Source organism: Aedes aegypti, chromosome 1 (assembly GCF_002204515.2).
Source record: "Aedes aegypti strain LVP_AGWG chromosome 1, AaegL5.0 Primary Assembly, whole genome shotgun sequence".
Lineage (NCBI taxonomy): Eukaryota > Metazoa > Arthropoda > Insecta > Diptera > Culicidae > Aedes > Aedes aegypti.
The window spans coordinates 66,990,733-67,004,272 of NC_035107.1; the positions used below are offsets into that span (position 1 = coordinate 66,990,733).

Genomic DNA, 13,540 nt, shown 5'->3' on the forward strand with positions numbered 1-13,540 from the left:
GTAGGATAATTACGAAGAGTGCTGTAAAAATCGAGTTCTGCAACGAGTTACGTACAACATTTTTTTTCAATTTCGTAGAAGATCACTTGAGGGTATCAGAAATTATATCGGAATGCATTCACCATTATTTTACAATTTCTGAAAAATTGTTGTCTTATGATTCATTACGCAACTCAAAACAGTTGCGTAATGACTATTCCCGCACTACATACTTCAATGCAGGAAAGTAGTCCGTTTCATGACAGATTGACGTGATGAAAAATAGCCTATTACGATGAGAAATAGCAAAAAAAAAAAAAAATTTGTGCACTGGCTCCGCATCGAAGTCATGTAAGATGGTTAAGCTAAGTATGCAGTTCAATTCAAGAAAAGTAAAAATTTCTACGCATGAAATGATCAAGAAATTTTCTACAATGAGCTCCACTTGAATTGACATTTCTTTTCAACTGCATACTGCGATAAAATGAAAATGCTTTTCTTGAGCATCTCTTGCAAGAAATTTCCCACGCATCGAGATAGGCAATTACTTATATGTTCCCATTAGGCTCTGTGATAGCTTTCTACGGAAATAAAACGCACCACTTAATCCAATCTTTCGATTTTGTTTATTCCAAAGTTCCCGGCATAATATTACGCCCTTTTAAGACGATTTTTGGCTCTTCATGCATGCAGGTTTTGTAGAATTTGTGCGAATGTTTTTATGTTCTTTATTCATACCAATGTGCAAGAAAAATACACTATTTATCCTCTATTACTATTACATTTGCTGTCTGTCTCCTCATTTGTTTGCTCATCTAATTTGTAGTCTTCTTCTTGCTAATTGGTTCAGTTCTAATTGACCCCTAAAAAGTCTAGTGACAGTATAGCTTTGATTTTTCCGATTGCGCGTTTAATTTCTATTTTGGTTTCATCGTCCTTATTTACAACATTTCCCCTCATGAATGGGGGTTTTCGTCAATTTATTAACTCATATGTACACCTAGCTAATCGCGATCTAAGCGATCGCGTCTCATGGCCACCCGAAATTTATCCCCGTCAGTTGGTAGAACTTTAGGTTGAACGGTTGGTAAAACTCTCGCAGTCGATCAACGGCCTGCGGTTCGATCCTCGGATGGTTACGGCCTTTGGTTTTGCCCAGGCAATGCGGTGACGATCGTTCTTCGGATTTCAACAAGCACGGGAAGCCTTTGGTTGAGTTGAAGTAAAAGTGCTTTTCGTTGACTACTCGTTTGAGTCCAAGGAAGTCCTGAACCCGTCCGATTTCGACGGCTGGATCAGCGATCAATCGCTCGCCACTGACGAAGATCAGCTGCGACAGGGGGAAGTACTCGAGCCACCGTTCCAGATGTTTGGCGTAGACGCCGATCTTGACGGGTCCCCACGTTGTGTCAACGATACCTCCTGAGGTCCCGTTGAGGAATGCTAGCTCTTCAAAGCGCTTCATGTCTTTCTTTTTGCTGCGAGCTTGAGTGTAGTCGGAGATAGCTCGGGTTACTGGGTCTCGGACGACCACCAGGAGTTTTGTGCTCGGGTTCATGTGGTAGACCCGTTTGGGGGCTTCCTTGGTGATGAAGTAGCTGGGGGTCTTCTCCATGGTGATCTGACCCTCGATCGTCGGTGGCATGTGGTGTCTATACCAGTGCAGACCCTTGGCGTAATGACGATCGAAGAAGTGCACTTCGCATCCCGCTGCTCGAACGTCCGGGTGTAGTCGAATGAACTCCAGCAAAGCTCGAGTTCCGCTCTTTTTGACGCCGATGATCAGCGCGTCCGGCAGATGGCGGGACGGTCGCAGGCCTTGCTGCCTCAAGAAGCGATACTTTGGAGAACCGTCGGAAGCGTTTACGAGGTTCTTAGAATCGAAACCGATGCCATCACCGGTGAGGGGCACTATTCGTACGATTGAGCCGAGGATTTTGATCTGCGGGGCTTCGGTTTCTTCCGTAGGGGTCGTCATCGTGGTGATGCTCGTGTGCGCCTGAAAGGTACAAAGATAGGAAGGAAGAACTGTAGGTTAGTACACAGCACACACATATTTCAAAAATAAACTTTACAAGTTTCAATTCATTCAATGACTATGCACACAGAAAATGATTCAATAGATAACGGACACTTACAGTGGCCACTAGAGTGATGCAAATTTTGAAATTTTAGCTCCCCTATGCTTAAACGATTTTAATTATGGTAAAAAGCATCCTCCCAAAGTTTGAAGTGATTCGGAAGAAATTTGACTGTGCACACACCATTTGAAGTTTATATGGAGATTACTATGGAAAACTCAAATCTTTTATGTTCAGCCCTCTATCTCTTCGTCATTATATTTTATGGAAAAGTGAACAAACTCTTCTAATGTGACATCCTTCCAGCTACAACTTTGCCGAAGACCACTTTTCGATTGGACGTCAGGGTAAATTGTTATTCATCATCATAAAGTTGGTTTACATGTAGGGGAAAAGCACTAATTTTCGACCTACAAGAATTCTGTTCCAATTTTCGGATTACCTTACAAAGTAGGCCAAAATCGTATGAATGGGTCGAAAATTAGCACTGGGTCGAAAATTGGTGCTTTTCCCCTAGCATGCTTCACCAACTGTTCGGCAGGCAACAGTGGTGCTCCTGGCGGGAAGAATAGATCAAAGTAATCCAGGCTACTATGTTCTACAGCAAAAAAGCAGTGTTGCTCTGAAAGTAGTTAAATGATCATCTCAGCATGGTTTAGACTTTGGAATCAATAATAACAAATTATCCTTACGTCCCATCAAAATGTGGTCTTCAGCAAAGTTGTAGCTGGGAAGATTTCACATAAGGTAAGTGTATTCACTTTTCCATAGATTATTATGACAAGCAGTTAGAGGACTGAACACAAAAGGTTTGCCTTTTTCATAGTAATTTCCATATAAACTTCAAATAGCGTGTGCACAACTAAATTTCTTCCGAATCACTTCAAATTTTGGGAGGATCATTTTCATAATAATTGACACCGTTTAAGCATAGGGGAGCAAAAACTTCAAAATTTGCATCAGTCTAGTGGCCACTGAAGAATTTTCTACTAGCGGAATCGGAGTCTCATCTCGTGGCCCACATAATACGTTAAAACGGATCGTAGCGCTAGTCGCAAGGTCACAAAGCCCACATTCATCCAACAATTCAAGAAAAGATTCTTTGAGAGAGTTCATTAGAAACTCGTCGAAGATTCCTTCAATTATGCTTCCTACAATTTCTTTAAGTCATCTTTTTGGATTTCATAAATGCTTTTTCTACGGGATCCTCCAATTCAATCCAAAGATCGATCTGAAATTATTTATGAACCACTCCAGACAACCGAGTGAAGCCTGCCGCTAGCAACGATACAACAATAGTCTGGCCGCGACAAATAGACCATTTCGTGAAATCTGAGAGAAGTTTCGGATCGAAATACAGAACGGTCCAACCTTATCCCAACTGTACGTGGTGTATGGCTAGAACGACGGAGTGCTAAACATCTTGAGGATTTCTCTTTTTAATTAGACGTCGTCTTGAAACGATGAATCACAGACAAACAGACGTCACCCTCTCATCATTGTCCATCGATCACCTTTTAAACGGTCGATTCAAAAATATGGTTGGTGGCCAATCCGCCACCCGCAGCGCTTCGTTTTTTGTTCGCGTTTGACGTTTACACACTACGCCATCTGTTGGCCCGTCGGCCAAATACACTAATTCTAGCATTGGGCGTACATGTCCTCGTGACTATGATTTGGATCGAGATTTGTTCTAAGTGTTACGTCTGTTTGTCTGTGGATGAATCTTTCATGTGAATTTTAGATTCATTCCGAATACACCACTATCACGGATACCACGTGATTACTAAGCTCTACTCTGAGCCTATTCTGACAGGTGGGATATATATAAACAAAAGTAATCCTTTCTGAGTTAAGTACCTAATACGATTGAGTATCGGATATCTTCCAATAGTGCGTCTTTGCGAAAAGCTTCAGGCTCCAAACGGCACTGTCCTAGTCTGGTCTACCTCAACAATAGAGATAGAACACTATAGAGAATGTCGGTGATGTTCGCTTTGTTCTCGCTCGGAAACATGTCGGATACATAACTGTCAAACTGCATACATTTCCGCGTTGACATTTATAGCCCCGCCTATTTCCACCAGCGACATACCGTCTAACCCTTGCGTATCGCACCTGATTCTTCTCTCTGACCAATTTATTTTTTTTTAACTAAACATTTTAAAAGATCTGACCTATTATTTTATTCAGTTGGTGTTAAGTACATCAATTAATATAATAAAAACCTCGTTAACGATGTTACGCCAATTTACTCGGTCCATGGCTGTGTCCCTCCAACTTAGATTTTGGGCCACGCTCTCCAGATCTTGTTGCACCTGATCAAGCCACCTCGCTCGCTGTGCTCCCCGCCTTCTTGTGCCACCCGGATTCGACACGAACACCACCTTGCAGGATTGTTGTCCAGTAGTCTTGCAACATGCCCTGCCCAGCGCACTCTTCCGCCTTTCGCCACCTTCTGGATACTGGATTCGCCGTAGAACTTAGCGAGCACGTGATTCATTCTCCGCCGCCACACACCGTTCTCCTGCACACCGCCAAGGACCATTCGTTCGAATACTCCAAGTGCTTGCAGGTCCTCTTCCAGCATGGTCCATGCTTCATGTCCATAGAGGACCACCGGTCTGATTAGCGTTTTGTACATAGTACATTTGGTGCGGGGGTGAATCTTTCTCGACCGAAGCATCTTCTGGAGCCCATAGTAGGCGCGACTTACACTGTTGATGCGTCTCCGTATTTCACGACTAACGTTGTTATCAGCCGTTAACAAGGATCTGAAGTAGACGAATTCATCAACCACCTCAAAAGTATTCCCACAGACAAACATATGTAACACATAGAACATATTTCTTCAAAATCAATCGCCCAGTTTACACCATCACTATCTGGTGAGCATGTTGCACGAAAAGGTGTTTCATGCAACAAGACCGGCAGATGGCGGTAGTGAGAAACGTCAAACGCGAAGGAAAACAATGCGCGTGTCTCTGGTTGTGAGATTTGTAACATAGCGAATTTGAAATGATCGTTATATGAGTGGTCGATGGAAATTTCGTCAGTGTTACATCTGTTTGTCTGTGGTATCTCCGTCTATCGTAAAACTGCTTCCTGGGCGGGCTCTGTCGCGTTCGGTTCCGCCTATCAGCATGAACTTTGTTTTTGACGCATTTACCACCAGGCCGACTTTTGTCGCTTCACGTTTCAAGCGGGGGTACAGGTCTGCCACCGTTCCAAATGTTCTGCCGACAATATCCATATCATCCGCGAAGCAAACAAATTGGCTGGATCTTGTGAAAATCGTACCTGGGTTATTGAACCCGGCTCTCCGCATGACACCTACTAGCGCGATGTTGAACAGCAGGCACGAAAGTCTATCACCCTGTCGAAGTCCCCGGCGGGATTCGAACGAACTGGAATGGTCGTCCGAAATCTTCACGCTATTCTGCACACCGTCCATCGTTGATCTTATTAGTCTTGTGAGCTTCCCGGGAAATATGTACTCGTCCATGATTTCCTATAGCTCTTCGCGGTGGATGCTATCATAAGCCGCTTTAAAATCAATAAACAGGTGATGCGTTGGGACTTGGTATTCACGGCATTTCTGGAGGACTTGCCGTACAGTGAAGATTTGGTCCGTTGGAGAACGGCCGTTGATGAAACCAACTTGATAATTCCTCACAAACTCATTTGCTATTGGTGATAGACGACGGAAGATTATCTGGGATAGCACTTTGTAGGCGGCATTCAGGATAGTGATCGCACGATAGTTTTCACATTCCAGTTTGTCGCCCTTCTTGTAGATGGGGCATATGACCCCCTGCTTCCACTCCTCCGGAAGCTATTCCGATTCCCAGATTCCGACAATCAGCCGGTACAGACAGACGGCCAACCTCTCCAGGCCCATTTTGATGAGTTCAGCTCCAATACCATCCTTACCAGCGGCCTTGTTGTTCTTGAGATGGTTGATGACGTCCTTAACTTCCCTCAATGTGGAGACAGATTGGATTCATTCATCCGCCGTCCTGATGTAGTCACTTCCTTCGCTGTTGTGACCATCTGCGCCTGTGTTCTCCGTGCCATTCAGGTGTCCATCGTAGTGCTGCTTCCACCTTTCAATCACCTCACGTCCGTCCTTGCAGATGCCTCCGTCCTTATCCCTACACATTTTGGCTCGCGGCACGAAGCCTTTTCGGGATGCGTTAAACTTCACGTATAGCTTTCGCTTTCGTTTCTTGTGAACGATGCAGCTGCTCCATTTCTTCACATTCCGCTTCTTCCAGGCAGTGTTTTTTTCGGAATAGGCGGGTTTGCTGCTCTCTGACCTATTTTATGGTATTACTTCGAGGAGAGGAGTGCTTAACTATGCTTTCTCGTTTTTACGAGCACTTCCATAGTTATCAACTGAGAACTTTCTTTGCAGATTGACCACTATCGTGTAGCAGGTACGAACATATTCTGTCCTGGGAAGTCGAGAACATTGTCAACCCAAAAAGATCCTCGGCTAGTGGGATTCGACCACCCGACGGTGGACCTAATCAACTCGATCTCAATCTGACCAATAGGGTGCTGAGCTTAGTCCGGTGGTTCGGTAAACTATTACTAAACTATTCCTCGATGGTGGATCTAGTTTACTCCATCGTAAAAGTTCTCCCGGACTCTATAGAAAATTACTCAAGAAGAAACACTCAACGCTGTATATCGATCGTTTTAGTTTTGTTTATGATTCCATCTCAATGACGTCTTATCACCAATGGTGACAGCGGTTGAGATAGGGTGCACAACTCGTCGGTACCGGTTACGGTCTCCCCCCGATGCTCCCCTGTGTCTTCTGGGAAAGCACCATGCCCATGTACGTAGAGGACGGCTAGCCTTGGTTGTTCGTTGTTTGAAAATTCCTGGTCCAGTTTGCATGGCCGCTCGACCATCGCCCCTGAGTTACCTTTCTTCGTACCTACTCGCTACGTTTACCGTCGTCTTCAACCAGGATAAGGTCGACGACTTGCAAGGGTCTGGTTTTGGGTTGGCATTGGATTCCTCTCCAAGTGTCTTGTAGATGTATTTGGGATTCACCTACGCCCACACCAATCTGTTGCGGGCCACTAGACGTTCCCAAAGGAAACTGATTGGGTGTCAAAGCTTCAGACTTCTCGGAGTCCAAAGGCAAGTATGTCAGAGGCCTCAGTTTGCCTTCTGCGTATGCACCTTTCATGGTATACTTAACAGACTGCACCAACCTCTCCCAAGCACCCCCTACATGTGGTGCTTCAGGAGGAATGAAACTTCACTTCGTGGTCTTATTGGTCGGAGTATGCGTTCCGCCCGCTGAAAGTTGGTTCCGTTGATAAACTGTAAGCTATCTCTAGATGGACGGTCCGTACAGTAGGACACGTAAAGAGGGCTATCCACTTATTCACGTTTGAGCGCCCTTCGTTTGTGAGAAGTGGTCCAAACTAATCCAGACCAACGTAGCTAAATAGACGAACGGTCATCGCCAGGCGGGCTGGAGGATGTAACACTGACATGTCCCATTAAATTAGATCAAATAATAAAATTATGTAAATTGATTGCAATTAGGAGTTAGGAAAAAAAAACTGTATATTTTTCTTTATAAATTTGCCCTGAGAAGCACCGTCACTTAATCCTCGCTCATCAAAGCACACTCCTTACCTCGGCTAAGCTGGAGAATTAGACGAGAATGGGATAAGCGAGAAGATTAGCCGAGTCGCAGAATCCCCATCCGGGATCAAGTCCCCGAGATCGCTCTCTTTTGTGCCAACCTTCAAAGCGAGTAGATGGTGAAATAGTCGGATTGGGAGATAACCTTCGAGCCGCGATATATCCGGGTGCCAAGAAGTCCATACCGCGAGTGAGTTTCATTTTTATATCCGCCTCGGTGTGATTTGGGGAGAAGAAAACGTAAAGCCCCGGGTGTGGGTGACCGCGAGTGCGATAACGATTTGTGGAGACCGAACGGGTCCGAAAATCTACCCGCGTGTGTGCTAGATCAATGTGCGATCCTGGAGTGCCCTAAAACCCAGAACAACCGCATCAGGAGGCCCAAAAGTGTGGCAAATTGTTGGTCTCCGCTTTATAAAGCCCTTAAAAGGTGAAACCCAAAATATATCCCAACCACGTGGGCCGGGCCCGAGCAATCTTTAAGACCCCAGTGTGTGTGTGCGCGAGTGAGTGTGCCTATCAACACCAAGGAAGCATCCCTCAGCGACGTGACGGTCTAGGGCCACCCTTAACGTTAAACTCTCAACAGCTAGAAGCCCCTGGGATGAGACTAAAAGGTAAGTCGCATGCTTCATCTTATTAGTCGACCAAAACTCGAACTTACAAGGAATGGCTGCCATCTGTGGATTGATAGGTCGAGCCTAGCAGATCTTGCATAGTTGACAATTAAACGCAACCCGCTTCACGGGACGACATAAGTTCGAAATGGAGTAACGCTGGCGAATTTCATTGACGATGGTTCCGTCATTTCCATGGCGGTAACGACGATGATAGTCTTCTATCGAGAGGTTGACAGCTCTATGCTTTGATGGCAGAATTATAGGATACCAAGCATCGTAGGCCACATTCTCCGCGGCTATTATGCGGCTTCGCTGTCGCAACAATCTGGCTTCATCCAACATTGGCATCAACTTGAAATGGTTACTTTTCCGATCAAGGCGTGTTTTCTGCGTATCGGATTTATTTTGCTCGAGGGTGACTACTTCATCAGAATAACTATCGTAAAACGTGAGCCGTAGCGTGCAGCAATCTGTTCCACAATGAAAAACGTTCAAAGTTCAGTGTCGGATCAACTGCGAAATGTAACAATACTGAAGTTTTGATGTCTTCAGCTGTTGACTCACATGCGTCGTTTTTTCTAGGCCAAGCTTCCTCGAGATGTCGCAGGAACTCTGATCTATTAAACCATTGACTATCCCGGCTATAGTATGGTTCACGACCCAACTTTGTGGCTTCATACGCGCTGTTGGACTTGGATGACACCCACCGCCATTTTTTTGCGCCCGTACTCCCTAGTATCTCTCCTACTCGGTGAGTTACGAAAGGCTTGTAGCGTCGCGGATCCGACCTGATCCCGGCTGTTGAGTCTGTCCAAAGGAACCTCTTAGAAAATGCGACAGGGCGGTTAGTTTGCACGAACTTGAGAAGACGAGCACCAAGCAAACATCCGTGCAGTTCTAACCTCGGAGTACATTGGAAGGCTCCATTTCCGGCAGCTATCCGGATATATACTGGACATAATTAAGCAATTTCGCTGGCGTCAACGAAAACGTATAGTTGAGCAGCCTCGTACGTTTCTTTAGTTGCTCGTGAGAAATAGCACCTCGGTATCCTTATAGATGCTACGAACTCAATCATTTTTGTCCAACGAATCCAGTCATCAAATATTACTTCACCTACTGCTTCGTCCAACTCCGTACAGGGCATGCCACAGGTCCTGTATAAGCACCTTCCCGAGGATGATGAAGAACGACAAAAGCCCAGAGGGTCAAACAGTGACATAACGCACCGTAGTGCTTGTCGTTTTGTTGGGCAGGTACCGTTACTTAGAAATTCATCAAGTGTTACCGTGACACTTTCGCTGTTCGATCTCCATTTTCGTAGATGAAATCCGTCGTTATGATGAACCAGACGTACTTCTGCTGATACCTTCTTCACCTCACTTTCACTGCCAAAACTGTCCAGAAAGGCATCTACGAAGTGACATTTTAGTATCCCTCCGACGGCCCTCGTGTTTTGCTGTAGGTGTTTAATGGCATTCCGGTTTTTCACATACTGCGCCAATGCCGACAAGCACGCGGCACTAAACGTAGCGACATCAATATACCTAATTGACCTCCATTGGTCCATCAGAACTTCCACTCCACCAAATGCGCAGAGAGTTTCTGATAAAATCCCGGCCTGATGAAACATTTGCTTTATATCCGCACTGGCGATAATGGAATACAGCCTAAAGCGAAACAGTATAGCTGGCAACAATGTAAGTTGGCCCGGCCCTTTATGCAAGACGTTATTCAACGAAACTCCTGAAACCTTCGCTGCTGCATCCCATACAAAGTGTACCTTTCTGGATTTCACCACTGCTCCTAAGGGTAAGAGCTATATCCTTCTGGAGTTCACTGTGTCCATTTCGGCAGAAATTGCGCGATGAATGTACCCTTTCTCGACCTATCATTTTATTTGACGATTAATATTTTTCTTCAGAGCGGGTTGATGTTCCATTTTTTTATTTATTTTTATTTATTTATTTCATTTATTAAGTTCATGTAACTTAAGACATTCATCTTTTTTAATGTTACAATATGGCGTTAAACTAGAAAAGCACTTAATAATCTCTTAACAATATGTTCTCTTTAACAACACCTATCTACTGAAAGTTCTGCAAGAGGTTCTTCTTGAAGCTAGGAAATGAATTGATGGTTTTTATTGAAGTTGGTAAACTGTTCCAGCTAACAATGCTCCTAACAAAGAATGATTGGCTATAGTAAGAAGAGCTATGCTGAGGTACTCTATAGTTTTTTGTACGCGTCCCTCGGAAGGGAACAAGGTTTTCAAAAAGATATGGTGGAGAAGAAGTTTTAATAATCCTGAATAAATTCAAACACGACCTGTACTTATAAAAAAATACAAATGGGCATCCAATGAGATTTTTTTTGCAAATGTGACACGTGTGAAAATCTAGAAAGTTTGTGAACATAACGAACACAAGCATTAAGAGCAATTCTTAACTTATCTGTTGATCCAGCCAATGCATTAGTGTATATGAAGTCGCCGAAAATAAAATGAGGTAAAATCAGAGATTTAAATAATTTTAATTTGGTGCCAAATTCTTGAAACACATCTACTCCTGGTACCTAGCTTCTCCAAGCTGCCGAACTCCTCCTATCCTCGAGCTCCTCCTAGCCAACCGCACCGTCATCCTAGCTCCTCCCGACTTTCAAGTTCCTCCAGCTATTCAGAGTTCGTTCGATTACCCGCGTCCAGACTTGCCTAGCTTCTTTCTCAACATCTTGACCACCGACTCTTGGTTCCGCATCTAAGCTAACTCTCGTCCAGAATCCACCTCCCGTCCAGGCTCTACCGTCTCAGCTAGATTCTGCCTCCTCGTCCAGATGCTTACATCCTTCATCGGAGTCAGCCTCAACGTCCATTCAAGGTGTTCCTAGGCCCATAACCTGTTGAAAATACTGACTGACATCGCTACCTAATCGCTACAATTCTCACGCACAGACATCTCCACTGCAGGGTGTGTGAGAACGGTTATTATCCATTTAGAATTATGGAAAGAGGCTATCGTTTCAATATCCTATACCTGTCTGTAGTCGACGGTCTCGCTAGCACATTTAGCAAAGACGGTAGATCATCCATCATCGACATGACTTTTGCAGTACGTCACTGATCAACAATGAACTGGAGAGTTAGATAAGATTACACCCATAGTGACCGTCAAGTGATCTACTACTGCGTTGGCCAGAGAAGTTGTGCAGTACGGCAGAGGAGGAATCGAGAACGTAGGTTGAAGATAAAGGATTTCGACAAGGATCTTTTCGTCGAAGCACTCCGAGCAGTGAGCGACGCTTCAAACATGGATGCAGGAGAGCTGACATACTCAGCATCCTCCGTGCAGCCTGCTTAAGAGCCAGAAGACGCGTGCAGAGAGTTAAGTCTAAAGCCAACATGGAAGAGCGTAAGGTGACCTACTGGCTGGCCACGGTCGCGTTCAAATGGAGGATAGCGACGAGTAAATCGAACTGCTACAAGAAGTTGCGCCGGGAAGCTGAAGCAAATCGACTAGTAATAGCGAAGGTCAAGGGTCCAGTAACACCAGCTTAAATGTGCCCTGACAAACTGAAGTTGATAGTGGACAGTCTGTTTCTTACGCATGCTCCCAACGCGAAGAAAATGCTGGTAACCAAGTGTCTAACGCCGAGCTGATAACGGTTACGAAAGGAATGATGCAGATGGCATCCTAAACGTAGCGCTAATGGTAGCAATCTTGGTGTTCCCAGATATATTTAGGACAGCATTGCAGAAGTGTTTAGCGCAAGGCTGCACAGGCTGATGGAAAATGCAGAAGCTGGTGTTGCTGCTAAAACCGGGAAGACCGGCAGGAGATGCTGCTTCATATAGACCAACATGCTTGCTGGATACTCTTGGTAAACTTCTGGAGAAGGTCATCCTCGGCAGGCTGACGATCTACACGGCACGCGGGAACGGATTGTCGAAAAGGCAGTTCGGATTCCGTAAAAAGATTTCGACGGTGGATGCTATTCGGACGGTCATCACGTGCGCGTAGAAAGCGTCCAAGCAGAAGAGGAGAGGCAATCGATACTGCGCAGTGGTAACGATATATGCTAAGAACGCGTTCAACAGGCTGTCGCCGTCCCCGAATATCTGTGTAAGCTGCTGCTAAGCTACTATCAGAACCGGGTATTGGTTCACGGCACAAACCAGGGACGGATGTCAACCAAAGTATCGGCGGGACTTCCACAGGGATTCACACTTGGTTCAACACTGTGGAATATGATGTACGATGGAGTGCTAACCTTGATACTGCCGAATGGAGTCGAGATCGTCGGCTTACCAGATGACGTCGTTTTTGCGATAACTGGTGAGACTGCGGAGGAGGTGGAGTTGCTGACGGTGGAATCGCTAGACATCATTGAATCGTGGATGACTGGAGTCAAGCTGCAATTGGCTCATCACAAAACGGAGGTGGTGCAGGTCAGCAACTGCAAGGCGGTCCAGTTCGAGAAAAACGTAGGAGGACACGCAATCTCATCGAAGCGCTCTTTAAAGCATCTTGGAGTAATGTCTATCGCACTATATCGTCGGAGGTAGTGTGCGTTTTCGCCGTAATGATCCCCATCTGCATCACTCAGGCTGAGGACATAGCATGCTACCAGCAAAGGGACACAAGGAATGTGAGGAATATCATCAAAATCGATACAATGGCCAAGTGGCAGCAGGAGTGGAATAAATCGGAGAAAAAAATGTGGACTCACAGACTCATTCCTAACATGTCGGTGTGGAAGACCAGAAAACATTGAAAAGTTAACTTCTTATTGACCCAGTTTTTGTCAGGCCATGGATGCTTCCGGAAATATCTTCACAGTTCCGGTTACGCAGAGTCTCCACATTGTCCCTTCTGTCGAGGAGACACCGGAGCATGTTATATTCGACTGCCCTCGATTCAGAGATATACAAAAATTATGTCAGAAACCGCAAGCATCCTAAATCCGTATAACATCGTGCAGAACATGTGCCACTTTCATGCTGGCACATGTTCCGTACGATTGGCTTTTAGAATTCGATGAACGCAGGGATAACGCAGATTATGTCGTCGCTGTAGAGGAGATGACGTGAAGACCAGAGATCACCGGGCTGCGATCGGAGTAGGCTAGATCCTCCGCCGGGGAGTAGACCGAGTAGCATCGATCGTCACAAACCAGTTTTGGGTCGTCGGG

At 45.3% G+C, this 13,540-nt stretch overlaps 1 protein-coding gene across 4 annotated transcripts in view; it reads right to left on the reverse strand.

Annotated features, from left to right (window-relative positions):
• Positions 1–582: 582 nt before the first annotated feature.
• LOC5577441 (heparan sulfate glucosamine 3-O-sulfotransferase 6) overlaps positions 583–13,540 on the reverse strand; it is a 412,950-nt gene continuing 399,992 nt past the window's right edge. For all 4 annotated transcript variants that reach the window (XM_021838695.1, XM_021838693.1, XM_021838694.1 and 1 more), the window contains one exon: positions 583–1,978. In XM_021838695.1, the coding sequence (XP_021694387.1) occupies positions 1,010–1,978 (969 nt within the window). In that variant the 3' untranslated portion in view covers positions 583–1,009. The remainder of the gene's footprint in view (positions 1,979–13,540) is intronic.